At 34.9% G+C, this 27,025-nt stretch overlaps 3 protein-coding genes across 5 annotated transcripts; 1 reads left to right on the forward strand and 2 right to left on the reverse strand.

Moving 5' to 3' along the window:
• The first annotated feature begins 1,927 nt into the window (after window positions 1–1,927).
• Window positions 1,928–6,017, forward strand: LOC105768716 (hypothetical protein). Its single transcript, XM_012588830.2, has 11 exons — window positions 1,928–2,472; window positions 2,560–2,653; window positions 2,802–2,882; window positions 3,470–3,586; window positions 3,659–3,850; window positions 3,978–4,420; window positions 4,514–4,613; window positions 4,757–4,816; window positions 4,922–5,014; window positions 5,233–5,352; window positions 5,532–6,017. Exons 1-11 carry the CDS (start codon window positions 2,339–2,341, stop codon window positions 5,865–5,867), a joined length of 1,770 nt encoding a protein of 589 aa, XP_012444284.1. The 5' UTR covers window positions 1,928–2,338; the 3' UTR covers window positions 5,868–6,017.
• Window positions 6,018–6,568: 551 nt separating this feature from the next.
• LOC105768714 (brefeldin A-inhibited guanine nucleotide-exchange protein 5) lies at window positions 6,569–23,777 on the reverse strand. 3 transcript variants are annotated; one of them, XM_052631366.1, is made up of 34 exons: window positions 23,612–23,777; window positions 23,254–23,487; window positions 22,331–22,391; window positions 21,761–21,944; window positions 21,403–21,524; window positions 21,261–21,319; window positions 21,119–21,176; window positions 20,958–21,042; window positions 20,708–20,869; window positions 20,505–20,563; window positions 20,318–20,387; window positions 20,171–20,233; window positions 19,320–19,442; window positions 19,173–19,226; window positions 18,968–19,056; window positions 18,715–18,811; window positions 18,529–18,627; window positions 18,240–18,398; window positions 17,997–18,107; window positions 17,742–17,926; window positions 16,600–17,223; window positions 15,883–16,300; window positions 14,819–15,058; window positions 14,518–14,641; window positions 14,279–14,427; window positions 10,851–11,186; window positions 10,504–10,670; window positions 10,154–10,404; window positions 9,696–9,874; window positions 9,087–9,203; window positions 8,872–9,008; window positions 8,445–8,778; window positions 7,784–7,879; window positions 6,569–6,997 (listed from the first exon to the last, which is right to left on the reverse strand). In XM_052631366.1, the coding sequence occupies exons 2-34, from the start codon at window positions 23,354–23,356 to the stop codon at window positions 6,935–6,937; spliced, it is 5,178 nt and encodes a 1,725-aa protein (XP_052487326.1). In that variant the 5' UTR covers window positions 23,357–23,487; window positions 23,612–23,777; the 3' UTR covers window positions 6,569–6,934. The 3 variants fall into 3 exon arrangements, with proteins under 3 accessions (XP_052487326.1, XP_012444282.1, XP_052487327.1); XM_012588828.2 differs by having other exon boundaries at window positions 23,254–23,416; window positions 23,612–23,710; XM_052631367.1 differs by lacking the exons at window positions 22,331–22,391; window positions 23,254–23,487; window positions 23,612–23,777 and having other exon boundaries at window positions 21,403–21,529; window positions 21,761–21,885.
• Window positions 23,778–25,777: 2,000 nt separating this feature from the next.
• LOC105770672 (brassinosteroid-responsive RING protein 1) lies at window positions 25,778–26,709 on the reverse strand. The gene has a single exon (XM_012591987.2). The coding sequence runs from the start codon at window positions 26,613–26,615 to the stop codon at window positions 26,064–26,066; it is 552 nt and encodes a 183-aa protein (XP_012447441.1). The 5' UTR covers window positions 26,616–26,709; the 3' UTR covers window positions 25,778–26,063.
• Window positions 26,710–27,025: the final 316 nt, after the last annotated feature.

The raw sequence follows: 27,025 nt of genomic DNA on the forward strand, positions 1-27,025 counted from the left end.
TTGAAATTCATATTTATTAAATTTAGTCATATTGTATTTTATTTCCTCCATTTAAAAATTGGGTAAATTAGTTATTGTACATTAGATCGAAGAGTAAATTGGTTCTTTTGTTAAATATTTCATCAATTTTTATTGTTAAAAACGATCTCTATAAGTCGGCATGAAGTACACATGATACGTCAAGTGTTAATATATGATTATTCCATCAATTATGCTAATTTTTAATCGTATAAATAGATGAAAGTTTTAACATAAAATATCAATTTACTCTCTAACCTAACACATAAATACTATTTTATTTTAATTTTTTTAATAAAAACGAAATCTAATTTTCAGTACAAATAATTACCAATGAGGCCAAAAAAATCCATTCCAGTAAATGGATAGGGTTATTTAAGACGAGTGGAGGCCAGGTTAGGGAGTTAGGCACGGAGTGGCCCAGGCCTTAAATTACCATTTGTCAATACTTATAATGTCAAACTCGGGGGCACGTTTTGTTTAGGATAAATTACATTATTAGTCACTAAATTATGAATAGGTTTTTGTTTTGATTACTAAATTAAAAAAGGTTACAATTTATTCATTAGACTATTTGAAAGTCTTCATTTAAGTAACTGAACTATTCAAAAAAATTATTTAAGCCACTGGACTGTTAAGTTTTTTTTTTTTAAGTTTCGCCAACAATTTCTAAACGACGATTTGACAATCGGTACGGTAGATCAATTCCTACCGATAAGTAGAAAAACATATATTGGATCCAATTCGATTTGACAGCCAGTGTCAGAAATCGAAAAAAAAAGTTATTTAAATTTTGATTCACAGATATGTGATGCCCAAAACTGTTTCATGAAAAGAAAAATGAACCATAGAAGAGAAAGTGAAAGAGAGTTTTTAATTAGTGCAGGTGGTACGAACAAATAAAATCATATAACATCAATTTTAACAGCCCAATGATTTAAATAAAACTTTTGAATAATTCAGTAACTAAATTGTAAATTTTTTAATTAAATCACCTAAACAAAAACTTACCAATAATTTAATAACTAATGGCTTAGTTTACTTTTTATTTATTTGGTACATGGGAAATTGGTGGGATCTTTTTCCTTTTGTTTTAGGTTGAAAATTGAAATTTTATTATATAAAAATAGATAAATTTCAAAATTATACATCGATTGGCTTAATATGTAATTTTATACATGAAATTTTGATTTGATCAAATTCTCACAATTTATTAACACAATTATTGATATAGCTTCATTTTATATTTATATATTAGATACACAAATAAATATATTTATCCAAGATAAAAATAAATTGATATATATTTATTTATTTAAATGTGTATGATTAAATCAAAATTAAAGTTTTACAATCAAAGTTTCATGTATATAATTGCACCATATTAAAGCTCATGTATCAAATTGCACATTGAATCAAAGTTGATTTATAATTTTGAAATTTATCCTATAAAACGTAACATGAAATTTTCTTGGGGGATTGAAATTGCACAAAGTAAATAGAATTAATGAAAATAATTTGGATGCTCCTTATGATTGATATTCACCCGAAACAAAAATAATCCCAAAATTTTATCACTAACAAATAAAATTTGATTGACTCATCAAATATATAGATTCCAAAATATCTGAAAATGATAAAAAAATATTTATCCAAGGAAATTCAGATGAAATCCATAAATAAAATAAATCTTATTAATTCCTTTCCAAATTGTTTTAAATCCATATAAAACCCTAAGTTTATTAAAAAAATCCCCCCAAAAATCCTTCTGACAACTCATGTCATGTAATGATGCAAGCAACAGCAATCATTTTTAATGTTAAGAAACGACACCGTTTGGGAACTAAAAAGGTTAAAGGAAGGATATAAAATAAAGCCGTGAAAACAAATAAACAAGTGAAAAGAGGAAAAGGGGCATGTGAGTGTTGTCGGGTTTATGAAACTCCCGCCTGAAAAGCGGAGAAGAGGAGGGGCATATGAATATGATAGATCCCACATTTGCAGCAGCTGTTGAACTGGGGTCGCTTTATTCATGCTTGTTATTGTTAACTCTTAATGTTTAGTATTTTTTACACCCCAAAATCCCATCCCTTAGACCCCACTTTCTCTTTGTAGTTTGTCCCTTTTCTTTGATTCTTGCACTTGAAAACAATTCCTTGTTTTTCCTTTTCTTGAAAAGGCTGGTCTTTTCTTTGTGGAGTGGAGGTATTAGATTCCTATGGTGTCAGCATTGCTAGAAGAAGACATGAACCAATAAATTTACTTGCTTTGCTTGCATCTGGGGGGTTTCATTTGATATTTTTTTCCCTTTTCTGGAGTGATGCTTTGTCTAAAGGCTGAAGCTTTGGAAGAAGACCATCGTATTCATCCTCAAAATCTTGATAGTAATTGCAGTGATGAGAGTGGAGATTGCAATGGTGGTAATAGTGGGGGTTTTGTTTTACCAATCAAGTGGTGGGTCTTCTTCTTTTTCTGTTTGTGTTTTTTTTTCCTTCTGTAATGGTAAATGTGGTATGGTGGATGCCTGGAATGGTTTTGCAGGGCAAGCTCTATTAATAGGTATTTGCAATGGAAAAGCGGCAAGGTTTGGAGCAGGTCGTTTTTGGCTCCGGACGACTCTTCTTCTGAGTTGGAGGTAATTTGTAAAGCTAATTTCTTGCTCCCAATTTTATTTTTATGTAATTCTCAGAATGCAAATTACCATATGAGGAGTTATTAATTATGGTGTGCCTCTATTTGGACTTATTGAAGATTCTTAGATTCTGAAACACTGTTGTTGCCAGGAGGATGCTAAGCCCCAGGAAATGAGCGGACAAGAGAAAAGTAAGCAGATGTGTCATTATAGACACCAGCTTGAAGAAGAAGTAAGAAGAATTTGTATATGAGCCTGCATATTGCCCTTCTCTTTTGCAAGTTATGATATTGGTTTCTTTCACTAGATTTTTGTTTAGCCTTCATCTGCAAAAAAAAAAGGGTTGTTGGAGATGTTTGTTTTGTCTTAAGGTCATGTGGCCTTTTAGTTGTTCAAAGTCGATGCCATGGTTCTTTGATGCATAAAATCTCCAGTTGCTGTTGTAAAGTTCATTTTTCGTTGTCATTTATGATTTCTTGAGTTCGTACAAGTCGGGAAAGTTCTAAAGAAGTGTCTTAGGCAAGGTAATTAGATTTGTCAACTGCTAAGTTTTGTAACATGAAACAAGGGATGGACAAATGATCAGTGAATTCCAGACCTGTTGCAAGATGATTGTGCTTTAAGCCACTGAACTCCTTTGTTGCAAGATGATTGTGCTTTCTTACTAAGACAATGCATGTCTACTCATAGAGAGTAACACTTGGTCTAATGAATGATTATAGAAGCGCCATGACATTCAAGTTTTGGATTTTTTTTCTTAGAGGGCTAGTAGTAGTAACAGCCAACCCTGTGCAACATGCTAACTCTTGGATAATACAGGTTAAAAAGTTGCAGCAGCAGTTGCAGGAAGAGACTGATTTGCACTTAGCTCTAGCAAGTGCGGTCGAACACTCTGGTTCACATTCACCTAATTCTCCCAGCAAGCTTCCGTATAAGGTCAGCCTCCCTGTGCATGGTTTCTCTTCTGTTTTTATGTGCTTTTCTCAATCTCCTAAATTTGGATTTCAGGCCCTGGAGCTTTTAGATAGCATAGCTGTTCTGGAGATCTCAGTGTCAAAGCTTGAGCAGGAAATTCTTTCTTTACAATATCAGCTCAGTCAGGAGAGGAATGAACGACGTCTTGCTGAGTACCATTTAAAGCATTCTCCATGTCCGACAACATTACTTTTCAATTGCTCTCTGGCTCACTTAACAGAACCAGTACTGTCATATATACCATTAAAGTGTTATGCCAGTGATTCTTTTGCCTTTAAATAGTTACAAAATTCATTATCATTTCGATTTTACGCATTGGCTGTTCTTTTTAACAGTATATTTTATGTTTCAGATTACGACGCCTTGCAATGAAGAGGAAGCAGAAGAAAACGTGGATGATGTATGTCTATCAGAGGCTGCTATTGATAACATTTATATTGTGGAGAACCTTTGGCATCATCCCAATCAGCTATCCGAAGAAATGGTCCTGCGCATGAGAGATATTTTCCTCTTCTTAGCAGATTCATCAAAGCTTTATTCTTCAGATCATTTGGTGTCACCAGCTTCACCTCACTGTCCCCTTGCCAATTTTTTGGCATCTTTCTTGGACTCACCTATAGTGACTTCCTTAGTAAAGAGTCCCTCAGTAGGTGGAGCATCTGATCCATATGGAGTCTCTGGCCAAGTCGACTGGAAATGTAATATTGGGACCTACAGCACAGCAGTTGAAGTCTCATGTTTGTCTGTTGGAAAGAAAGAACTCGAATATGCCACAATGGCTCTAAAAAGATTCAGGTTTAATATCCTTGTTTCATTGGCTTCTAAGCACTTGGTCTAAAGTGAGCCTCACAGCTGTTGCTTTTATTGTTCCTCTTTGTTTGCCTGCAGATTGCTTGTTGAGCAGTTGGCTGAAGTGGATCCATCTCAAATGAGTTGCAACGAAAAGCTGGCATTTTGGATTAACCTGTATCATGCTCTGATTATGCATGTAATACACTTATATTTATTTACAATCTATGCATTCTACTCTTTTGCACATACACAAACAATGCATAGAGACACTCAATAATATATGGGGTGTCTTGATTGAATTTAATATGTCTGATTTTTTCTCTTTTCTCTGCTTCTCAGGCATGTTTAGCATATGGAGTTCCGAGAAACATTAACAAACTATTTTCCTTAATGCAGAAGGTTTGATGGAGTAACTTTTCCTTGTTGTCCCTCCGCTCTTTCCCTCTTGTTCCTTCTCTATGCTGTTTTGAACAAATGCTAACAGCAGGGCATGATGACATGCAGGCTTCCTATACTGTTGGAGGACTATCAGTGAGTGCAGCAGTCATTGAATGCACTATTCTAAAAATGAACCCTGCTACTTATCGTCCACAAATTGTATGTATAATAACTCCATTTACTTATATAGGCCCTTGTAATGGAAATTTTCATGATGCAATAGTAGCTTCCTTTATCGAAAATTTGGTGGCTTTCTCCAAAGATGAAATCAAGTTTTACCATGCCTCTTTTCCATTTTTGTGGAGGGTTATTTTCTTCTCTCTTCTGTATCAGAGATTCTTCCTTGATAGTATTCTCTGCCATATGATCATTTTTAGGCTGCAGCTGTTGCACTTCAAAAATTCAACTCTTCTAACGAGCAGAAAAAGTATACAGTTGATCATGCAGAGCCTCTTCTATATTTTGCTTTAAGTTGTGGGCTACATTCTTCGCCGGCGGTAACTTCTCATTTCCCCTTCTAGTCGTTTGAGTGTCTATTTGTTCCAAAAGGCATCAGAGTTGGCTAATATTTTTGAAATTTCAGTAATGACTAATTAGTATTAATGAATTTTCTATTTGATATGATTGGCTTCTAGTTTTACTGAGTTGTCCTTTTGTCCTCATTTCTTGTAATCAGGTGAGGATTTTCAGCCCTCAAAATGTGAATGAGTTGCTGAAAAGGTCAATGAAAGATTACATTCAGGCAACTGTTGGTATAAGTAACAAAGGGAAAGTACTGGTGCCTAAATTGCTGCATTGTTTTGCCAAAGGAGTTATCGAAGACTCGCTTTTACCTGATTGGATTTGTCGATTCTTGACACCGCAGCAAGCTTCCATGGTTAAAGACTGCTTATCTCGTAATAAGTGGAAGCTTCTTGGTGCTAGGAGCTTCTGTGTTCTACCCTTTGATTCTAGGTTTCGATTTCTCTTCCTATTGGATGATGATGGGAACTCCCTTTCCTCTACATCATAAGACCAACTATGCTTCGTTTTTTAACTACAAAAGTAGGCAGGCAATTCTTCAGCACAAGGGCTGTTTCCATGTTATCTACTGCCTTGTAAATTGATCTCATTGTATGGTAGTTATGCATGGGAAAAAATTCAAGCCAAGGTTCCTTTTTTTTTTTTCTGTATCAGACCTAAATTTTCTTCGGAATGCCCATTCAACCAATATAAACGTACTACGTAAAATAAGAACAGAAAAACAAGAGCAAGAGACCAAAATATCAGATTCATCTCATAAATCATCACAGGTTATATACAATACAATCAAGATTTCCAAAATCGAAACAATAGTCAAATTAATCAGGTGATTGATTTGTCAGTTCAACTAGTTTAATTAAATAAATTATTAAACAATTCATAAAAATAAAAATATTAAAAATTTGATTCAACTCTCGATTCAATTGATTTTTTTATCTAGTTTAATTGGTCCAATGCCCTTCTCTAGTCTAGTATCCCAATTGATATTCTGCCCAACTGGTCCGATTGGCTGTCAAGTCTGGTCCAAAAAATCCTTGCATACAATGTAAGTTACGGATCTTTTTTCTCAATAAAAGCAAGTCTTGTTCATTAATATTTCGGAAATATTCCAAAAAAAATGCAGCAGAGAATGTCCAAAATAAAATCAGCGACCTTCAGTAACTAAAGTAGTTCTCCTTATAAGACTGAAAATTTAGAAACAGATATAGTTCTTTTATTTGCAACTCTGATATATTCATTTACAACACTGAAAAATTTGATACAGGAAATAGATATGTTTTGGACAGGGAAAAAAAAGTAATAAATGGATTATTTTTCTAATAGTTAGTAAAAGTAAAGTATTAAATGCGCAATATTTTCTTAAAATGATAATTAAATAATTTTTAAAACTGATACCTATAAGCACCCGGACCTTGCGAAGAAGATAAAATGTCAATTTTCAACCATCTATTTTCCTTGATAAACATTAATTCTTGCCTATGGTCCTAAGGAATGTGAAGCGACGCTGAAAACCATTCCTTAAAAGTTTCTCAACAAAATAATTCGTTATTAAAACTCTTACGGTAGGAGAGCTTTCAACTGCACCCTAAAAAGATCACCTAGTGCTCCACGAATATCCATCTGAAGAAAAAGTAGTTTCAATTAATTATCAACCGATTTAAAGGAGATGTCAATATGTGGATTTTAGAAACATCAATGAACTTGTTTCACATCATTTGTTAAACACTACTCAAAAAGAAAAACACAAAAATGGCCTACAGTAATATCTGCATTCTCGCAAAGTAGGGCACAACATGCTGATTTTTTTTTTACCAAATCTACACAAATGTTAAAAAAAAAAATCACCTCCAAATTTAGTTAATATTGCTCTAATAATATAAATTGAAGACTCATAGCAGAGAAATACATTAATCAGTTACACCAAGTCTAAAATATTGTTTTTAGCAAGTGATAATGCCACAGCATCATAGTACTCCTTTCAGTATGAAAGGTTGGCAGCTTAAGCGTTTTATTACTTTTAAGAGCCATAATTGAAGTAAATAAAATGACTAAAATCGTATGAAAATCCAAGTTGCTCCCTATGTTGTTCTTTGTTGTTAGTATTAAGCTACAAATGAGAGTATTATGCAAAGTATAAATTATTGCTAGACTTGGATTGGGAGAAGTTGAATCATTGTGGCTCTGTTTACTGTCAATAGGTTTTATGTCAGATAATTTTAAGAGGAGAGTACGTCGGGACGAAACTAAATGCAGAGTAGTGGTGATTAAGTCATAAAACAGTAAATATTAACCAGAAACAAAATGCCTCAAAACCAAATACAGTTCATGCATTGCATACAATCTTGTACTGGAAATCTATTAGGACTTGGGAGATCTAAGATACAGGCAAAGAGAAATAAAGATTACCTGGTCACAGCAAATAAGTTTTGTAAGCAATGGATAGAACACCCCGAGGTGATTCCTGAAAATCTTATTGTTCATGAAACACATGCCTTTAAGTACCTGCAAGAGCAAAACGGCAGAGATTCTCTATAATCACTGAGAATAATAGAAGTCGGAAGTGCAAAGAATCAAGTTAACAACTTAACATTCATATCCACTCCAAGAATGAGGTGATCTTAAGGCGAACTATCTGATCAATAAAAGCAACTAAGAGATAATTTGACCAATGAAAGAATGGGAACGAGGAAGAAGTTCACTTCAATGCTAATAGTTCAACAGGTTTCCAACAGAGACAGCAAGAATAAAAAAATGGTCAGGCCCGATAGGGAAGTAGGGAAGGAAAAAGTAAAAAAAACAACCAATCCGCACAGCTATTCTCAGTCAACATCAATGTCTGCATATATGCTGCAATTATAAGCATGATCCAGCCATTCATGAATCTGCACTAATATAAGTTTGGCAAAGGCTATATTGTATTACTGTTTCATAGACAAGGCATAGTTCTACCATGATATCTAACTAATGACTAATAAGCAACTAGATGTTATTGCATTAAAAAAATGGTCTAAACCTTATCATGTTTTAATATTTTTTCAAAGAGAAAGTGTGAAAATGAACTTTGTACCTTAACGATAACTGGAGACCGCAACTCCAGAACTCGATGAATATCCATGGAACTTGTTTCCCCTATTGTAGATTGGAGGTCAGATGTGTCCCTGAGTACCTGTGCACAGAAAGAGACCAGCTTCTCTTCTGCTATTCCTTCCAATTTTGTTTCTTCATAAGAATGTTCAGCCAATTCCGAACCGTTGTTGTCTGAAGATACATCAGTATCTTGAGAACTTTTAGGTTCTAGAAGTTGCCCATTATTGTCATTAAATCCAGAAGTTGTTTTGTGCAAGACATCCAGATAAATGCAAGTTCCTGCCAGTTCCTGGCGAAGAAGATTTAGAGGGGGCCTGACAAGATACGAAGGTATTAGAAGCAAGGTTCCCCCCAGAAGCAACAAGGAGATGATAAACACTAAAATCAGGAAAACAGATTTTTCTTACCTTTCTGCAGGAATGTGTTGCATACGTGTTCTGAAGTTAGAGTATGAATTATATGATGCAGCAAATTCTACCAAGGATAACAAAATGTCCATTATGGCAATTTTCTGAGGTTCTTTCAAATTCTCCCAATACTTTTTCTGCCAATTAAGACATATTTTAATTGGTAAAAGATTACATAAATTATAACACATGACACAAAGTCCAAAGATGCAAACCTGAATGCCATCAATAGCACCAAGAAGTATTAATTGAGTGATGCACTTGCCCCTAACAGTAGTCATCAGTGGACTTTCCTCCTCATCTTTGGCTTCAGGTTCAACAGCCTCAGGAAGCTAGAAAATCATTAGATGAAATAAAAGAATGGTAAGTAAAAATGAACAAGGGAGAAGGCAAATAGCGTCAATAACACGTTACATACATATATGAAGGTGTGGCATACCCTCTCTACCAGTTTGTCATTTGATCCTTAAATAAAAACATTTGCAGGTTTGAAATAATAAAAACAGCTTCTTGTAACCAATAATTTTATAAACATAAAACAAACTGACCGCAATAAATAATTTTCCTTTCTTTTAATATAATGGGTGAAATAACTAATTAAGCAAGCATTTAATGGCTTATGTGCACCTACACCCCAATAAAATAATATTTGAAAGTGGTGGAGAGTGGAGACTGATAATCAAGAACTTCTAAAGTGTCTTCTATAAGGTGAAAAAATTGAAGTGCATAAGTAGAACACCTCTTGTAATTGATCTACCAGAGATATGGGATAAGACTACTTAACACTAACCACAAAACAGCACAACCAAAGATGAATTGCTTACCTTTGGTGGTGAAGAAGGAGCTGGAATATCTGATGTGCCACTCTTTGCTTTTGCGGAACGACTTCTAAGAAATATGTTATCCATCATATTCCCCATAATTCTTTGACCTATTGTCTGGCTTCGATGGAGGCTTGCAGCTTCAGCAGACTTCTGAGCTTTATCTGATGGTGAGGGAACACCTACATGACAATGATGTATGGATTTGTAAGGTTTGCTAATGGACAAATTTGAAATGTCAGGATTGGGCTGTTTCATGGATAGCATAAGTGTCCATTCACTCATAGTATGAAGGAAAACTGGACATCAGAATAACATAGAGGAGAACTGAGCTTAAATAAAAAATTTGGCAGATTTCTACAAACTGATTTCGAATATAATTGGTATTGACTAATGACAAATACAGCTTCCTAGTTGTATAAAGTTTAAGCAATAACAAGGGGAAAATTCTAACAGCTAACCTTCAGATTGTAACCCAGATTCTTGATGGTGATCTTGTGAAAGTGATGCATTAGTATCCCTTGTGCTGCTATTATTACCTGAACTCAGTGATGCAAGTGGTGAAATCTTCCCGTTATCAGTAGAATCAAACTGCCGGACTTCACCACTTGTATAAACCTTTAAATCCCCTAGTGCAATTGAAGGGTTCATGGGATTCTCTAGACCCAACTCATTGAGTAGCTCAAGCGGTTGTGTTGTGTATGATGCATCTCTGGTGATAGAAAAAAGTAAACAGAATACATGAGTAAAAAATTCAAATTCAAATTTTCAATGACTTATGAACTAAGTTCAAGCCTGAAGACATACAGACCTTATGCTCTTCAACAACAAATCCCAGTCACTCTCACTGAACTGGTTTCCACCAACCTCTATGAGATGCACCAACGCACTAAGAGAAATTGAAACCACCATTTGGTCTGTCTGTTTAGCACAGTCCAACAGCAAACTCAAGAGTGGTGGCAGCATAAAGCACACCTCCTATAGAAGAAAAAGAGTTCAGGCTAACAATAATTTTCAGGGAAGTTCCAAAGTCAAAACACAAGATTATATGTACCATTAGATCATATTGTTTCCTGTTACAACCTAAACCCCACCCACCCCCTCCATTTTTAAGTCACGCGAATAATACATTTAAGAGGACTATTAAAACTTGCCCACCTTGTAAAAAGTGTTGAAAAGGTTGCACAGCAACTGAAGTGAGTGAATGCTACTTTCACGAAGCCACTCATCTCCGGCAGAAAATAAGCTTTCCTCCCCAGCATGTCTCACATGATCAAATATGGGAAACAAGACACGATGGAAAATGCTTTCCCAAAATGGAGTTGAGAACTTCCTACCTCTTTCATTCACCAAATCAAACAAAACTTCAAGCGCACAACTCCTAACCTCCGGTCTCAAATCTGATGTTAGATCAGATAAACCAGCCAGCATTGGGAACCAATAATACTCAGCATCAACATTAGTCGGTTTCAGAGCTCCACCAGGTATACGTCCCTGTAATTGAAAGGTATATTGAATCATGTAAGCAAGATGTCCATTACAAAGAAATTAAGCAGACTTTCAAACACTGCTTGAAATAATCACTGAGAGCAAACAGTTAACCTGGACCTCTTTTTTCTCTGAGAAGGAAAAAGAGTTCATATAAACCTTCACAATGCCAAGCAAAAACTAAAGCATACTTATAATAAGAAAGACATCTGTTAAGGAATGTGTAGATATGTAATCGTAGGTTACTTGATTACTAGGGATTTGATTCGATTTTGATTTTGTTCTCCTTTATTTTCTTTCCTTATAAAGTAGGTTCCAACCTGTATATATGTATTATTTGATGGTGTGCAATATATAGAATTTCATTCTCTCTCTCCTTGTGTTTTGTTATTTCACTTTTACTATTTCGTTCATGGTATCAAAGTCTCTTGGCTCGATTCAGAGGGTTTGTGTTTTGTTGTTTTGAATGCAAACAGTTTGGGTTTTTGTGGGTCACTTTTTAAAAATGATTATTTGGGTTCACCGCCATCTTCACAGGCAGTCTGCAAAGTTTGGCGACCAAAAACCCCACGCGTGAAGCTCATGCGCCACCAGAAGGCCAACAACCTATCTTCACACACCGGCGCATGGGGCAGTGTCAGGCCACCAACTTCCGTCCCTGACATCTAGTCCTTGGGGCAACCATAGCTCAGGGGTACTTGATTGGTAAAGGTTTGTGAGTCGTTTATTGATTTTTTGAGTCTTTGCACTGTTTTGATACTGTTTAAGCTTGGTTACTGTTTCAAGGCTCTTTTTGTTGCTGTTTGGCGTAGTTTGGGCTGTTCAACTTGGTGTGATTTCAATTTCCTTGTTTTTTTGAGAAGTACAATGGAGGAGACAAAAGTTATGATGAGCGAGATGATTCTTGTAATTCTTGTAATGTCCAAAATTACGGAACATAAGGTCAATGGAACCAATTATTTTGATTGGAGTAAGATGGTCTAGATCTATTTGAGAAGCATGTCACATGGATCACTTGACCGATGATCCACCCACTAGTGAGAAAAGGCAAGCATGGCTAAGAGACGATGCCAGATTGCTTTCGCAGATTCACAACTCTATTGGCAGTTAGGTAATTGATTTAATCAATCCTGTGAGTTAGTTAAAGAGTTAATGGAGTATTTGAATTTTTTGTATTCTGGGAAAGGCAATATCTCTCGTATGTATGAAGTATGCCAGGCGTTCTATCGTCCAGAGAAGCAGGATAGATCCCTCACAGCATACTTCATGGATTTTAAGAGAGTGTATGAAGAACTCAATGTGTTGTTGTTCAAATGTTAAAGTGCAACAGTCTCAGCAGGAACAAATGGCAGTCATGAGTTTTCTTTCTGGTCTTCCTCTGGAATTTGAGGCTGTCAAATACCAGATTCTTTTGAGTTCTGAAATTTCATGTCTACATGATGCCTTCACAAGAATACTGCGAACTGAAAACTCATGTTCTACTTAGACTCGTAGTTATGCATTGGTGAGTCATAGAATAAGATACAGGGATCAACTACTCGTGACAAAAGTGGTGATAATCACGAAACAAGGGGAGTGCTGTGTTATTATTGTCATGAGCCTGACCACACTAAGCGGTATTGCCAAAAGCTTCAGAATAAAGCTAGGAGAGCAGTCAACACATGTTACAGCAACGAGTACTGAGACCATTTCATCTTCTCAAAAATCCGCTCCTATCACTGCTATTGCCGAGTCAGGTAACTCCACTAAGTGCCTCCTTTCCTCATCCTCCAACTGGGTCATTGACTATGGTGCTACAGATCATATGACAGGTAATCCAAATCTCTTTTCAACCTTTAAGCCCTATACACATACACCTAAAGTTATTTTAGTGGATCCATCCACTTCTTGTGTTCTTGGATCTGGCACCGTTATCCTACATTGTCTAAATCCCTAGTAATCAACTAACCTACAGTTACATATCTACACATTCCTTAACAACAACAAATGGAGTTTTCTTGGTTGAAAGGCTGATGACTATGACCAGTTTTAAATCATAAAGAGAATAGTTCAATTAAATGGCCCTAATTGTTTTCCAAATTTACAAGTATGTTGAAGACTAGAAAGGCTTTGAAGCAATGGCATTGACCACTTGGATATAGAAGACTAGAATCTGCGGCAGTTCATTTGTTCAGATGCTGTTCCACTTTTGGGGGTTGGAGGCGGCTGGCTGTTCTCTTTGATTTTAGGCCAGATTCAGGGATTTTCCTACAGCTGTGAGGAGCAGATGACATTTTGAGTTCTTAAAGCTAATATTTTCTACTGTTTTAGAAAAAAAAATTCTCTGTAAAGCATTCAAATATGTTCTGAAGCAGAATATGTTCTTTCGGCATATTAATTATTAAGCCAGGAAACTACTATTGCTGTTACTTATTGCTCAAAGCGTAGGTCTTATAGTAGGATCTATTTGCATCACCTGGGAGACTCACCAACCCGCTAAGCTAATCGAAAATTTAGGATAAGAGTCTTCAAATAACATGGTTAAATCTAAAGGAATTCCTTTGACCGCATCAAAACTATATATGTAACAACCCAAACATGATTTTCTCTTTGGCTCAACCCTAGATTGGATATCTTCACTTTTATTCTATACTGAAATTAGTGAAAGCAAACTAACACATTTCAATGCAATGTAAGAATAAAAGCAAGCAATGCAAGATGTAAATATATTTTAGAATAACAAACAGAGGCTCAACCCAGACCTGAACCCAATTACTTTCTGCAAGATTTGCCTAAATATGGCAAGAGTTGACCAAATGACAAAAACCTGAGCAACCATACCAACCGAATTAACTAAAATGTTACAACCCAAAGCCAAAACAGCCCAAAGCTGACTTGTCTGACTCCGGCCAATTGCCGCCGTTATGAAACAAACTTGCTTTAATAATAGTAAGGATATAAATGCAGATCAATTGAAGATGTTGGCCAATGCATTAGTAAAGAAAAAAGTATCTTCTAGAAGAGGGCAAATAAAATGATGAAAGCTATATTTTTTTAAGAGAGAAAGGAGAGAACAAAGCGCTCAATTAAAAAATCAGGCTGAAGGACAGAAAATGAACCTCTGCAAGACGATTTTCACATATACGGAGAAGGGCAACAGCCTTCAAACTAATGTGGTGGGAAGTTTTATTGTTGGCAAACCTAATAAGACAGTTGATGCAGTCCATAAAACAATCTCCAACAACTTGATCAAATCGTTCCAGTAAAACTGCAAGGAACATGATGCTAGATTAATTGGAAAAGAAAAAAAAAAGAAGAGAAACATAATTTTGGTGGAAGAATAATGGGAATTTCTTACTCTGTTCCACATTCTCAAATGCCTTTTCAATAATTGATTCCAAATCATCATCCGCAGCAGCAGTGAAAATCATAAAAACACTTTGCCATCCAGACTTTATGCCTGCAACCTTTGATTTAATCAGCTGCGATAACATCAATTATCATTCAAGGTGTCACACACGTGTCCAATGGAATAAGGAAAAACTGACCGCTATAAGTTTATGACTGAAAATGTATTAACTTCAAAATATACATAGATAAAAGAGCAGCAAGCGAGAGGGCTAGATGTTTAGGAAATCTGAGCAAGCACACACACATACTTGAACAATGCAGTCCACAATAAGGCTTCTTATGGTTTCACTTCGACTATTCCGCATGAGAACAACAAAAGGTTTAAGGATATCATTTTGGAAAGTAAAACTGGTCAATTCAGCGTGCTCCAAATACTTCATACCAAGCTGCCTCAAAGAATCTATTGCATACACAGCAACCTTCTCATCAGCATGGCTGCCAGCAGAGATAAAATGATTTGCGAGTACGGTCCATATTCTAGCCCAGACCTGGTAGACATTTTGTTAGATAATATTATGAAAATATTCTAGCATAACCTCAGGAATTTTATTACATAAATATTCTAACATAACCTTAGGGATTTTTATGTTGATTTTATTTGATTTCTTTCCTTATTTCAACCTATGTCACTTGTATAAATTAGCTTGCCTTTGAGATGTAAACACAAGAAAATTCATTTTGTAAATCTTCAACTATCTCCTATTTTTGTAATACATATTATTAAAACTTTTAAAATGTAAACCAGTCCAAACTTTGGCAGGAAAAGACAAATGATTTTCAATCTATAAATCAATTCACGAACTACAGTTAGATTCCACTAAATCAAAAAACAGCTGATGAGTGATCAAATTACAAATCTCAAATTAATTCTTTCTTAAAAATGCTTTTGCTGGTGAAAATAAAAGATAAATTAATATAAAAGGCTCTATTCTTGTAAACTAGTGTAACTTTACATGTAATGTTGATTCATTGACAAAACTTAAATTTCTTTCAGAATATTCTCAACATTTTATCAAGTGGCATCAGACAAGTACATCATGCAATTCTGAACCATTTTCCTAAAAAACCAAAACTATCAAGAAAGGAATGAGAAGCAATTTGAACTGAGAGTTACTTGAAATTCAAAAATGGTCAGAGCATGCTCTTAAACAGTTTTACATGCTTCTCCTTTACATTCCATATGCCATTTGAAGTGATGCAGATCCTAATCCACATATTAAGGTTCAAAGTATGACTAGCCACTAAATCTTGATAATAATTATAAACATAAACAAGAGGGTATTGTGGAGCTCAGTCAGTTTAAGGAAAGTACCATACGTATACGAGCAATATTGTAGTAACTGATCTCAACAGCCCTTTGCAAGCTGAAAATGCGAGCTGGACTTTGTTTTAGTTCTTCTGCAGATACACCACATAGAGCAGTGAAGAACTCCACAATAGAATTGCTAGGCAACTTTTCACTATTCACAAAAACCTGTTCAGCTGGTTTCCCAGCCTGTTCTTTCAGTGCCTGCAAAACAGCTTCCTTGGAGATCTGATTTAATCCATGCATGACAGTTGCAGCAACAGCAGGAGTTGTCGTAATATGTTCAAGCCGAGAAACACACTCAAGAACAGCATTCCATGTGTCTTGAAGACAGTCTGGCTCTACGTCACATAAATCAAATAAAGTCCGCAATGCTTCCACATTTTTAATACGCATTTCCTTTGGGGAATGCAAGAAAGTAAACCTAACATCCAAAATATACAGAAAGAATTACAGCTAAGTCATTCCCCTATGGTTAAGAGAATTATAATTATTGAGACATGGACTGCCCAGTTAAACAAATGCAATAATAATTGATGCAAGGGCTTTATGATGTAATTAGCTGTACTTCTTTAGAAAATAGAGAAACCGGACAAGGTAAGAAGAACAGAACAATTACAATGACAAAGCACAACAAAGCAATGGTTACAAACGGAGGTGGGGTAATGGAACTAGGTAAATAACAGCAGCAAAAGGAGCTTTTTAAGAACAAGACAGCTGTACCTGATCAGAGATGTTACAAAGGCAAAGCGCATAGTATCCATTCCAAGGGCATAAGTGAGATGTATCCCAGCACTAAATCCTTCCATAGAAAGAACAACCATTGGCTTGTCTTCACTTTGCTCCATTGTAACAGAGAAGGTGGCCAACAATGACCATCCTACAGCTTCAACCATTGGTCTTACAAGTTCAATCTCTTGTGCAGTATAAAAAATTCCTCTTTTTGCTCGGTTCTGGATAATAGCCTGTGTCTGCTTAATTATTGCTTCACTTTGGGGCTTAGCATCACTTGAAGACTTCGTTTTAGGGAGAGACAGTTTAAGGATACTAACAAGGTGGCCTCTTTCTTCACCCTCTGGCTTTTGCTTGCTATCTTTCCCAGTGCCAGCAGCTTCATCTCTCATTTTTATCTCCTCTTTAACAATAGAATCATATATCTCCTCCAGAAGTTTGATAGGGGCATGCTCTTCAGGGTTATATGTGTTATTCATACATATAAAATCTGACTTTGACATTTTAGGCCAGACCATTGGGTCATGAGCATCAGTATTCAGCATTATAACTGCATATGCAAGAACATATGCAATATCTGCATTCTTGAAAAGACCTGGATTATCAGCACAATACCTGTCAAAAACAAAATGAGACAACTAATCATCATAAGTGGACAGTAAGAATTGTACTAGAAGAACATTCACCATAGAACATAGTAAAATGGTTCATACAAGAGTAAAGATCATATGCAGAAAGCATTAGACTCTTATTTACATTGGCTGCACAGCCTTGTTGTGGAAGAATCTCTATAGAATTTAAAGAACAGGTTCAGCATGATGTAGCAGAGATTTTGGGATTTGATGATGACAGTTATACCACTTTCAATCTTAGATAATCAAACAAACGAAAAATGGAAATCTGAAGGATGCTTAAGATATGAGAACATTGTTATAAAGACAACAGAATTTGTTCATCTAATGAGGATTTCCATTCAAAAAAGAAAAAAAATTATCAACACTTTTTGGCTTAAAACCTAGCTATAATGGCTGGCAAGAATCCCCTAAACTAAAGCATGTTTAAATCTGTCTCCGTAATTAAATTAAGCGTTTGTTTTTATGTTTTAGGCACAAAAGTTATAGAAACCCCCATACCTTTCAGCGAACTTTTCCATGATTCGATCTATCTTTTGAGCCTCCCCAGGAAGATAAAATCCTTTGAGAAATTCACGTATTGCAGTATCAAACTTCATTCCTGAAAATGTTACTGAATCTACATAAGCATGCATGACAGCAAGGGGAAACTCCTCCTGTTGACCCAGATAATCACCAATCATTGCCTGCAACAATGCTAAGAATTAGACCACTTCCCAGGAATTGAGCAAAATTTGCCTCAGATAAGAGCTCTACCTTGTCCAGATTGAGAGTATTTCTCAGAAATTGGGCAACTGAGGCAGGAGTATTTTCCACCAATTTATTTGATATCAGATTCTCAATACCCTTCACCGGTTGCCTGTTAAACTACAATATAATTAAAACTATGTTTTAGTGCCTAATTACAGTAAAAGAAACTTGATTCCCACTATCATATCTCACTGCAGAAAACTTCCAGTCTAAAATAATGAATTGTTAGTATAAAACCTGACCAACTACCTCGGAGATGGCGGCTGCCATGGTAGATTCATGACCTTTTGTCTCAACAGATTCTCGTGCCAAATCTTCTTCAGGAGCCCGGTCACCTCTTCTATTCCTTTCTGGTTGTCTTTTAGATTTCTCCCAATCAATCAGTGATTTTAGTATGTTGACAAGGCACTAAAGAGTTTAAAGAAGTAAAGCTTTATCAAACAACTACAATGGACATGGAAGCATACAAATATAAACCAAAGATGGTTCTAATAATTGAAAATCAGATTTTATAGAGTTGTCAGATAGATAAACCTACCTGGAGTGAGGAACTCTTAATAGATGTTGTCTGGTTGGCAGCAACAGGGTTTGAGTCGGCATTTTGAGGCACTTGAGCTATTTTAGACAGAGCTGTCACCTAAAAGGCCAGAAGACAAATGGTATGCTTAACTAAAAAAACCTAGATTAAATATATAAATAAATGTTGGGTTAACAAAGTTCATACCATGCGTTGAAATAAGCTAGGTGCCTCATGATCACAATCATAATTCACATAAACATCAACAAGCATCTGGGGATCTTTGCAAATTTTCTCAAGCATTCTAGAAAAATAAAATTAAAAAGGTTAGATAGTATAAAGCAAATAGCAATTTGACATGGTGATGACAACGTGTTGAACAGTGAAAGAACGCACAGAAATAACTAAAACCAATGCCCCAGTAATTGCAACAGCCACTCAACTAGAAAGGGCACCGTACCTGAGAACACTCATTTTTTGGTTAACGGGGAAGTCTGAACCATCCAATGACCGCAAAATAATCAAGGGAATAAAGACACCAATTTCACCCTAAAATGGAATAAGATAAAAGTAGTCAAGCATGAAGCAAAGATGTTGTCTATCACAGCAATAATGCTTTATTTGAAGGAACTAGCTTTCATAATCTCTAAAGATAATAATCATACTTTAAGACTCTCTCGATATCGCAACAAAAGCACAGAAAATATCCCAGTAGCATACTGCAACATAGAAATGCATAGTCAGAGAAAGATTCTCATAGCAGATTATTCTAAAACAGGATAAAGAAAAGATATTATGTAGACACAGATAACCTGAAATATGACAGCGGATTGTGAAACTGAAGCCTGCAGCAAAGCAGATAGAAGATATGCTTTCACTGAATCAATTAAATGGAAGTTCTTTGTAAATGAATGGCTAACCCCTTCCAACAAACCCTGCAATACCATAAAGGCCAGAAAATATAATTAAGGATATTAGCTAAGCTACCCATTCTTTATTACAGATAAATTTTAGCATTTTAAAACAATGAGTATATTTGAATTTCAGAGTTCCCTATCTATCCAATCTCAAATATGATGATGATCACGAATGCTTTCCCTGCCAATAATAAAGAATAAAAAAAGCAAATATATCCTTTTAACATAGAAAAAAAAAAATGAAGCATAAATAAAAATGACCCAACATTGTTGGGACACCGCTGTGTTCTATTATCGGTTAAAATACTTGGGAAGTCCCTGTATTATAGGGACCGTATCAAATTAGCCCTCTATTATTAAATGGATCAATTTAGTCCCTATACGATTAAAAAGAATCAAATAAGTCCAAATTGGTAACAAAGTCTATATAAAAAATGTTTTTAAAATTATATTTTTCAACTGCAATTCAATTCCAAACAAAAGATTTCAGTCACAAAACCATAAAAACTTTAAATATATTAACTCTATTAAACAATAATTGACTTATTTTATACAATAAATGTTAACTCTATTCCAGTTTGGCCTTATTTGATTCTTTTTAATAGTATAAGGGCTAAATTGATCCGTTTAATAATAGAGGGACTAATTTGATCAGGTCCCTACAACAGAGGGACCTCTAAGGACATTCACCTTTATTATCCAAAGACACCAAACATTCTTATATAAATTAAATTCATAAAATTAACCTGAAGAAGCTCAAGAGACAGAATCTGTGTCTTGGTGTCATCAGTATCTTCCTTCTTGCTCATCTGGAAGAAAAAAACATTTCATGAAGGGAATCCTAGCAGAGACTTCAAAATGCAAAGAACAATTGGTGACAGTATAATTAGTACCTTGCAAAGGGTGCGGAACACTAGTAATGCATCACGTTTACCAAGACTCATGTTCTCAAGGTCAATCCCTCTGAGATAAGTTTCAAAAGAGTCAAGATAGCGAGCATCAACAAACAATTGCAACAAAAATGTCAGCCAAAGTAAGATACAAAAACTAGCAAACAGGGAAAAATACTTTGGCACATACCTCGTGATCTTTTTACCATTCTCAACATGCACAACATTGTCAAGAGCAGCCTCTAGACCCTATAAAACAATAAGTTCCATATTAAGAACCACAAAATCAAAAGAAAACTTCACTAAAGAAAACACCTAGCAAATGCTACAAAGGTTAAGGCCCACAAATCAAATGAATCAAAACAAATAACAGCAAATAGAAGAAGGATGCACCTTGAGGTCAGCACCTCCAGCTAGTTTTTGAAGTTCCTCAATAGATGCAAATGTTGTATCCTTGACCCAGTTTAGTGCATCGCCTAAAGTCGTTCCATTGTCATTTTGGTCGCTTGAGGAAGCAGCTTCAGTATGATCTGCAGAACCGGATGAAGTAGGGACCTGAATTTCATGTAAGAAGCTATTATCCTTTCCCAGATATAACATGGAGGCAAAAGATAGTTGAAAGCTTAGAGATAAAATTCCATACTACATCAGTCTCCATTCTCCTAAATAAGATGCTAATCATCTGTGTCAACATTGCCTTTGATGTTGCTTGGGTTATAGGGCTCTTGCTACAAATCCAAGCCACAAATTATGAGAATGACTTTAAGTTGGTGAATAACTATCATTAACAAATATAAACACCACCTGTGAAGAGTAATATTGTAGCAGACTCTGATAATTCCAAGCAAAGGTTCCCCATGGACTGCAATTCCAATTAGAAAATTGCAACAAGACTCAGTTCATATACTAGACAAAGAACAAGATAAATAGATCCTGGACAATTTACCTCTGAACTTTGTCGATGCTACAGCAGTAAGAAGTACCTTCAGAACTTGCAGGATTGTACTGCAAATTGTTTTCTGGAATTAAAAAATGCGTAACAAGTGACATATGCTAAAAACAAGGTTAACAGACACGAGAGCTCATACCTGTCAGTAGAAGAATTATCAACACAATTGCAAACCATATTCAGAATGTCTGTAAACAGAGGAACATTTTTACCACCATCTAAACCAGGATCTCCCTCCAGATGATCATAGGCAATTAGTTTCTGTTCTTATGAAATTACAGACCATGTCAGTAACATTATGCAAAAAATGAAGCATTTGAATTTCCAAAATCAAATTGAACAAAAATAGGGAGGTGGAGGTCCTTTCAGAATATAAATAACAAGCTTTCAGATGGATTATGTCTTCCCTTAATGCTATATAAAAAACATACAGAAGACTATTAAGCAGAAAATAAACATTGAAAAATTGTAAATCTAGAAAGAAAGCAACTACATACATGAAGACAATCCAAAGCTGGTTCAAGGATTTTTAAGTTCTTAGTCTCGAATGCAAGTCGAAGAGGATTTAGAACAAGCTCCACCTCAGCCCCTTCCAAGGTGTATCCTGCATTTGCCAAGGCAGTTGTGATGGTTCCACTAAGACCGGTTGGCTTACTAACATGCTGTGTATCCCCAGTGGAGCTACAAGTAAAACAAAAAAACAAAAATTGGAGGTCATCCATGAGGTAGCTATCTAGTTTTAGTTCTGAGGGAACTGCAAGTAAAACAAAAAACAAAAATTGGAGGTCATTGGTAATTGTTACAATATCAGACATGACCACATTACCGCAAATGATATCAATTCCACTTTAATTTTAACAAGGCCATTTAAAGTGTTGGCTGAATCTGACAAAGGCTATAGTGATGGGTAAAAACTTTAGCTCTGAACTATAGGGAGCCTAAATAATTGTAAACAAATTGACCAAAAGACATAAAAAAAGGCTATTTCATTGGGTTTATATCTTGGATAAGAAACTAGGGCCGAGAAAAAGAGAGTAGCAGATTATAAGATTGTAAACAGAGTAAACCTTCCATCTCCAGGTCTAGGCTCGGTGGATGAAGAATGTTGATTCCTTTGTTTTGGACTATCTGAGGAATGCAAAAATATAACAAAAAGTTAATAGGTGAAAACTGTGACCAACCAGCAACAATTTCAACATGAAATTACAGGAAACCTCATCATTACTCTCCCACCCTCCTCTTCTTAATGACTTCTTATTTCATGTAGCAACCCTATCAGCAAGATTGCCTTCTAGAGAATTAGTCAATCGGGGGAGAAGAAGAAACAACATACTCCTAGACTCATCCATTTTAACAAGAAAAAGAACAAAGATAACTATCAATTTGTTTTTCATGGTTCTTTTATTATTCCCTTTGGATAAAAACAAGTTTGAAATACACAGATTTCCCCTACACATCCCTTCTAAAATCCATCAGACATGATAGAGAAAATCCTAATCATTTTGCTCATAGAAATGTAGAAGTACTTGATAGAAACATGAAGCTTCTTAATCAAATCTTAGAACAGATCATAACTTGTAAGTTCCACAACTACTCCAAAACCCTACTGTGTGTCCTAAGTACCATTCTAACTGCATTTTAAGTAATTTAATAGTTGAATGCGATTAAAAAGGAAGGAAAAACTCAAATAACTGAACAACAGCTAATGCTGTACAAAATTCAATAAAGCATGTTCCAGAGTCAGGAAATATGACTTTTTAAACTCGCATCGGTGTTTAAATTCACTGAAAATCAAAATTAGACTAACGAATAACAATAAGAAGAAAACGTACTAAATGCAAAGAAATTATAATTAAAGCACAATTACCAGATAAAAGAAGATCAATAAAAATCGCAAGGCAAATTCAGCTTCGAATCCAAAGAAACAATAAAAAGAGTAAAAGACAAAGATCCATGAAATATGAATTTAAAAAGAAACTACAGATCTGACCTAAATAAGTTTGAATAGCCTTTTGAAGATCAGGATTCTTTTTGGAGGAACATTCCTTGAGCATCGACTCGAATGCTCGACTCACAAATCCACCTGCCGCCATTTTATTCTTCTCTTCCCCGACGCTTGAGCGCAATAGTTTCGGAGTTTCTCGCTCTCTCACCTAAAACGCAAAATCCATAGACCAAACAGATAAATTGGGCGCTTCTAGATCGTCAGAGGAAGAGGTAGGATCTGCGAATGTATACACACAAATAGAGAAATATATACATACATGTAAGGAAGAAGAAAGAGGAGACTTACACACAAATAGAGAAATATATACATACATGTAAGGAAGAAGAAAGAGGAGACTTACCACGCTTTATAAATTGCTCCGAGAGAGAAGAAATTGTAGCGAAAACCCATGAAGATGTGGAAAAGAAATAAGCAGATTTAGCGAATTGATTATATTTGCAGGAAAATGTTTAAAAGAGTATGCATTGTATGTGTTTACTGGGCTTTAGTTGCGATGAACCCGGACAATCCCGGATTTTGATTGGGTTTGGCGTTAGGACTAATAACGGTCAGATTTGTCCTTTCGATCTTTGCTAAAATTGTTCTCTTTTTATTTTAATTCTATACAATTATTTTCACAATATAGTACAAGAAATTAAATGTCAATTAATTTTGTTCGGAGCTAACACTTGTTTTGAGCGAATTTTTGAAGTGATGTGTATACTTTATAAGGGGTTTATAGATTTCTCAATGATTGTTGATATTGTTGATTTTATCTTAAAATTTATCTTTTGATTTCGTAAAAAGTCTTTTAAGGTTTCTAGCACCTTACTCGACAAAGAAATATGAGCAGTTATCCTCTACGGGATTTGAATCTATGTCCCTCTATGACATTTGTAGGTAAGATGGGTGCATGCCTTTATATACGCTTCTACCGTATAGATCCCATTGTTGAATTGGAAGACAAAAATTTAAATATTAAATTGAATATTTTGTTAACTTCCCCTAAACAAAAAGGTACTTTATATAAAATTTAATGTGTATCAATTTACTTCTAATTCTGATAAAATGGTAATCTACCAGTAACATTTAAAGGAAAAAGCATTTCTCTCTCCTATAAATTTCAATATGTATTGATTTACTTTTAATTTCTAACAATATGGTAATGTATGTGTACTGTGTTTATCAATATTTAAAGAAAAACATAAGGGTCTGAAAATATATAGATCATATTTTCTTAAAATCAGTAAATTCTATATATTAGATTATAAAATTATAAAATTGATAATAATTTTTTTACTTTTAATAAACAAAAAGTGTTTATGACAGCTTTTTTTTTTTAAATTGCCACGTAAGTTATAATCTTTAATGCATAAACTATTAATTAATTGCCAACTATTTAATATACAATCAGATTAGTTGATAAATTTCACATAAGACGTTGCTCTACTCATAAACTTTTACATAATTAAAAATATATATCAAACCATTTGCATCAATTACCCAAAAAAAAATAGAAAACTCAAATTTTGAACCCAGTTTCAAGCCCAAACCCCCTTGGATGGAATCATGGAATATTGACTTCGAATTCGGGCCAATAAAATGGGCTCAAGAGATGTAAAGAGTACTCGTTTCCAAATTCTATTCGATTGACTCTTTTTATATGTATTTTTAGAAAAAGTAAAAATGAGGAGAGGAATTTCCTATACCGCGGAGGTGGAGGTGGAGGTGGAGATTCTTGATTATCTATCAACCACTTGCTTTTTTGTTTCCTAGCTTTTCCATTTTCACAATATATATATATATATAAAATACTCTCAACGAACCTAGTGAATTGGTCTAGAAAAAGGAACTATTGTAATTTTATTTATACCTCTTTAGTAAGTTATTATCTCACTGTCCAACTTTACTATTAGCTATATATATGTATACCACAGAGAAAAACAAATTCATTTTATTATTTTTTAAAATTTTTGACATTGGATTAAATTTATCACATTTTGATTTTAGTTGTCAAAATTTTAAGCTCCAACCTCTTTTTTTTTTAATTTCACTATAGATAAAAGTTTTTAAAATATATTATAAAACTTCCATGGAAGTAGTTTTGAATTACATTGGTATAAAATTTAATTAGTTGAAATATTTATAACAATTGAATTTTAATTTTAATTTTATTAAAAATATGGATACTTTTACCCAGGTAGTTTAAATAGATGATACATATAGCATCTCTTAATTTTATATGTAAATTATTTAAATTTTTTTAATGTGCAAAAGGAAACCCGAAAAAGGAAAAACTTTATATAAAGTGAATTATATATGTGCGGTCCAGAGAAATCCCTAAAAATTAATAACACTAATATTATTAAAAAATTAGCAATCAAAAGCTTCCTTGACCAAAGTCTTTGACTCGTTCATCCACTCATTGCAAAGCTATATTATTAATATATACATATATAATTTTACATAGTTTTTTTTTTTAACTCAGAGATAATAGGCAATAGGCATGTTAGGAATACGAGAAAAATAACACAAGAAAAGAATAATATGTATTTCATTATATATACATACATCTATTCAAAGGATCAAGCTTTTAGAGTTTAGACCACTTGACTGTATTTTTTTTTCTTCTCTTCACTTTAGACTTCCCCAAAGAACAAAATTGACCCTTGTCCCTATACCCAAACCATCAACTGACTACTAAATATACAATAATTATTGCTCCAAGCTCTATCTCCATGATGAATTGAGCAAATAATATGTTAAAAAGAAAAGAAAAAAAAAACTGTAGAAAATAGATGAAAGGACGTAGATCAAGGCAGAAGATCGTCCCCGAATAGGTAAAGGAGTCGCTCGACGGCCCAACTAGGTTCATTCTTAGGCCACACCGAGCATTGTGAAGAAGTGAGTAAAGGGGCCCTGCACAGGGGGCAAGTCTTGTGATTGTTACTATCATCTTGATCATGATCATAATCATGATGGTCGTGATCTTGATCTTCATCATAGTCAACCCATCTGTCAATGCAATCTTTGTGGAACACGTGACAACAGTTCCTCAATTCTCTGACCTCGTCACCTTCCTTCAGCTGATTCAAGCAGACTGCACACGTGTCAGAAACCCAAGGCACCCTTTCCTTAGCATCTTCGAAGGTTGTCAACACCAGGCTGTCTCTAATCATTTGTGAAGAAACCAAAGAAGAAGAAGTGTTGTTTTGGGAGTCAGATGAAAAAATGAAACTAAATAAACTCGTGTCTTTAAACCTAAGAGCCCAAGACCAGACCCATCTTAAAACTGCTAAAACAACAGCTGTTTTGTAAAGAAGATGGGTTACAATTAGCCCTGGATCTTCTACAAAGAAACCCATTGAAGCAACGGAAAAAAAAAAACCAGCAATGAAAGGGAGAGAGAATGGAAAGTAATTGGCAAGAGAAAGGAAAGGAAAAAGAAAGGGGGGGAATTAGAGGAGCATCTGAGGGGACTTATATAAAAGTCAAGAGCCCAAGTGGGGCAGAGATAGTGGATTTCTTTGTTGGAATTTGTTGGTGTGTGAGTAAGCTTTGGAATAAAGGGAAGATAGAGAGGCAGGGGGAGGTCGAAGGGTCCAAGTGAGTGATTACGGCATTACGCCACCATCGGGTGCAATCGTGTAAGTCACAGCTCACAAGGACGGTGGTCGATTATCTCAAGTATCTTTCAAAAAAGAATTTTGTGGTATTTAATTGGAAATATATATAAATTTTCTTTTAGAAAATATTATAAAAAAAGTTATCAAGA

The sequence above is a fragment of the Gossypium raimondii genome, chromosome 5 (genome assembly GCF_025698545.1).
Source record: "Gossypium raimondii isolate GPD5lz chromosome 5, ASM2569854v1, whole genome shotgun sequence".
Classification (NCBI taxonomy): domain Eukaryota; kingdom Viridiplantae; phylum Streptophyta; class Magnoliopsida; order Malvales; family Malvaceae; genus Gossypium; species Gossypium raimondii.

Bases quoted from the DNA above. Each gene is read 5' to 3' on its own strand.
- LOC105770672 (XM_012591987.2), bottom strand. From the start codon at position 26,615: ATGGGTTTCTTTGTAGAAGATCCAGGGCTAATTGTAACCCATCTTCTT.
- LOC105768714 (XM_052631366.1), bottom strand. From the start codon at position 23,356: ATGGCGGCAGGTGGATTTGTGAGTCGAGCATTCGAGTCGATGCTCAAG. The intron at 15,059-15,882 runs GTACTTTCCTTA...AATGTCTACCAG, and splicing joins ATATTGCTCGTATACGTATG to GTCTGGGCTAGAATATGGAC. The intron at 9,204-9,695 runs GTAAGCAATTCA...ATGATTTTCTAG, and splicing joins CTCCTTCTTCACCACCAAAG to CTTCCTGAGGCTGTTGAACC.
- LOC105768716 (XM_012588830.2), top strand. From the start codon at position 2,339: ATGCTTTGTCTAAAGGCTGAAGCTTTGGAAGAAGACCATCGTATTCAT. The intron at 3,587-3,658 runs GTCAGCCTCCCT...TTTGGATTTCAG, and splicing joins CCAGCAAGCTTCCGTATAAG to GCCCTGGAGCTTTTAGATAG. The intron at 4,421-4,513 runs GTTTAATATCCT...GTTTGCCTGCAG, and splicing joins ATGGCTCTAAAAAGATTCAG to ATTGCTTGTTGAGCAGTTGG.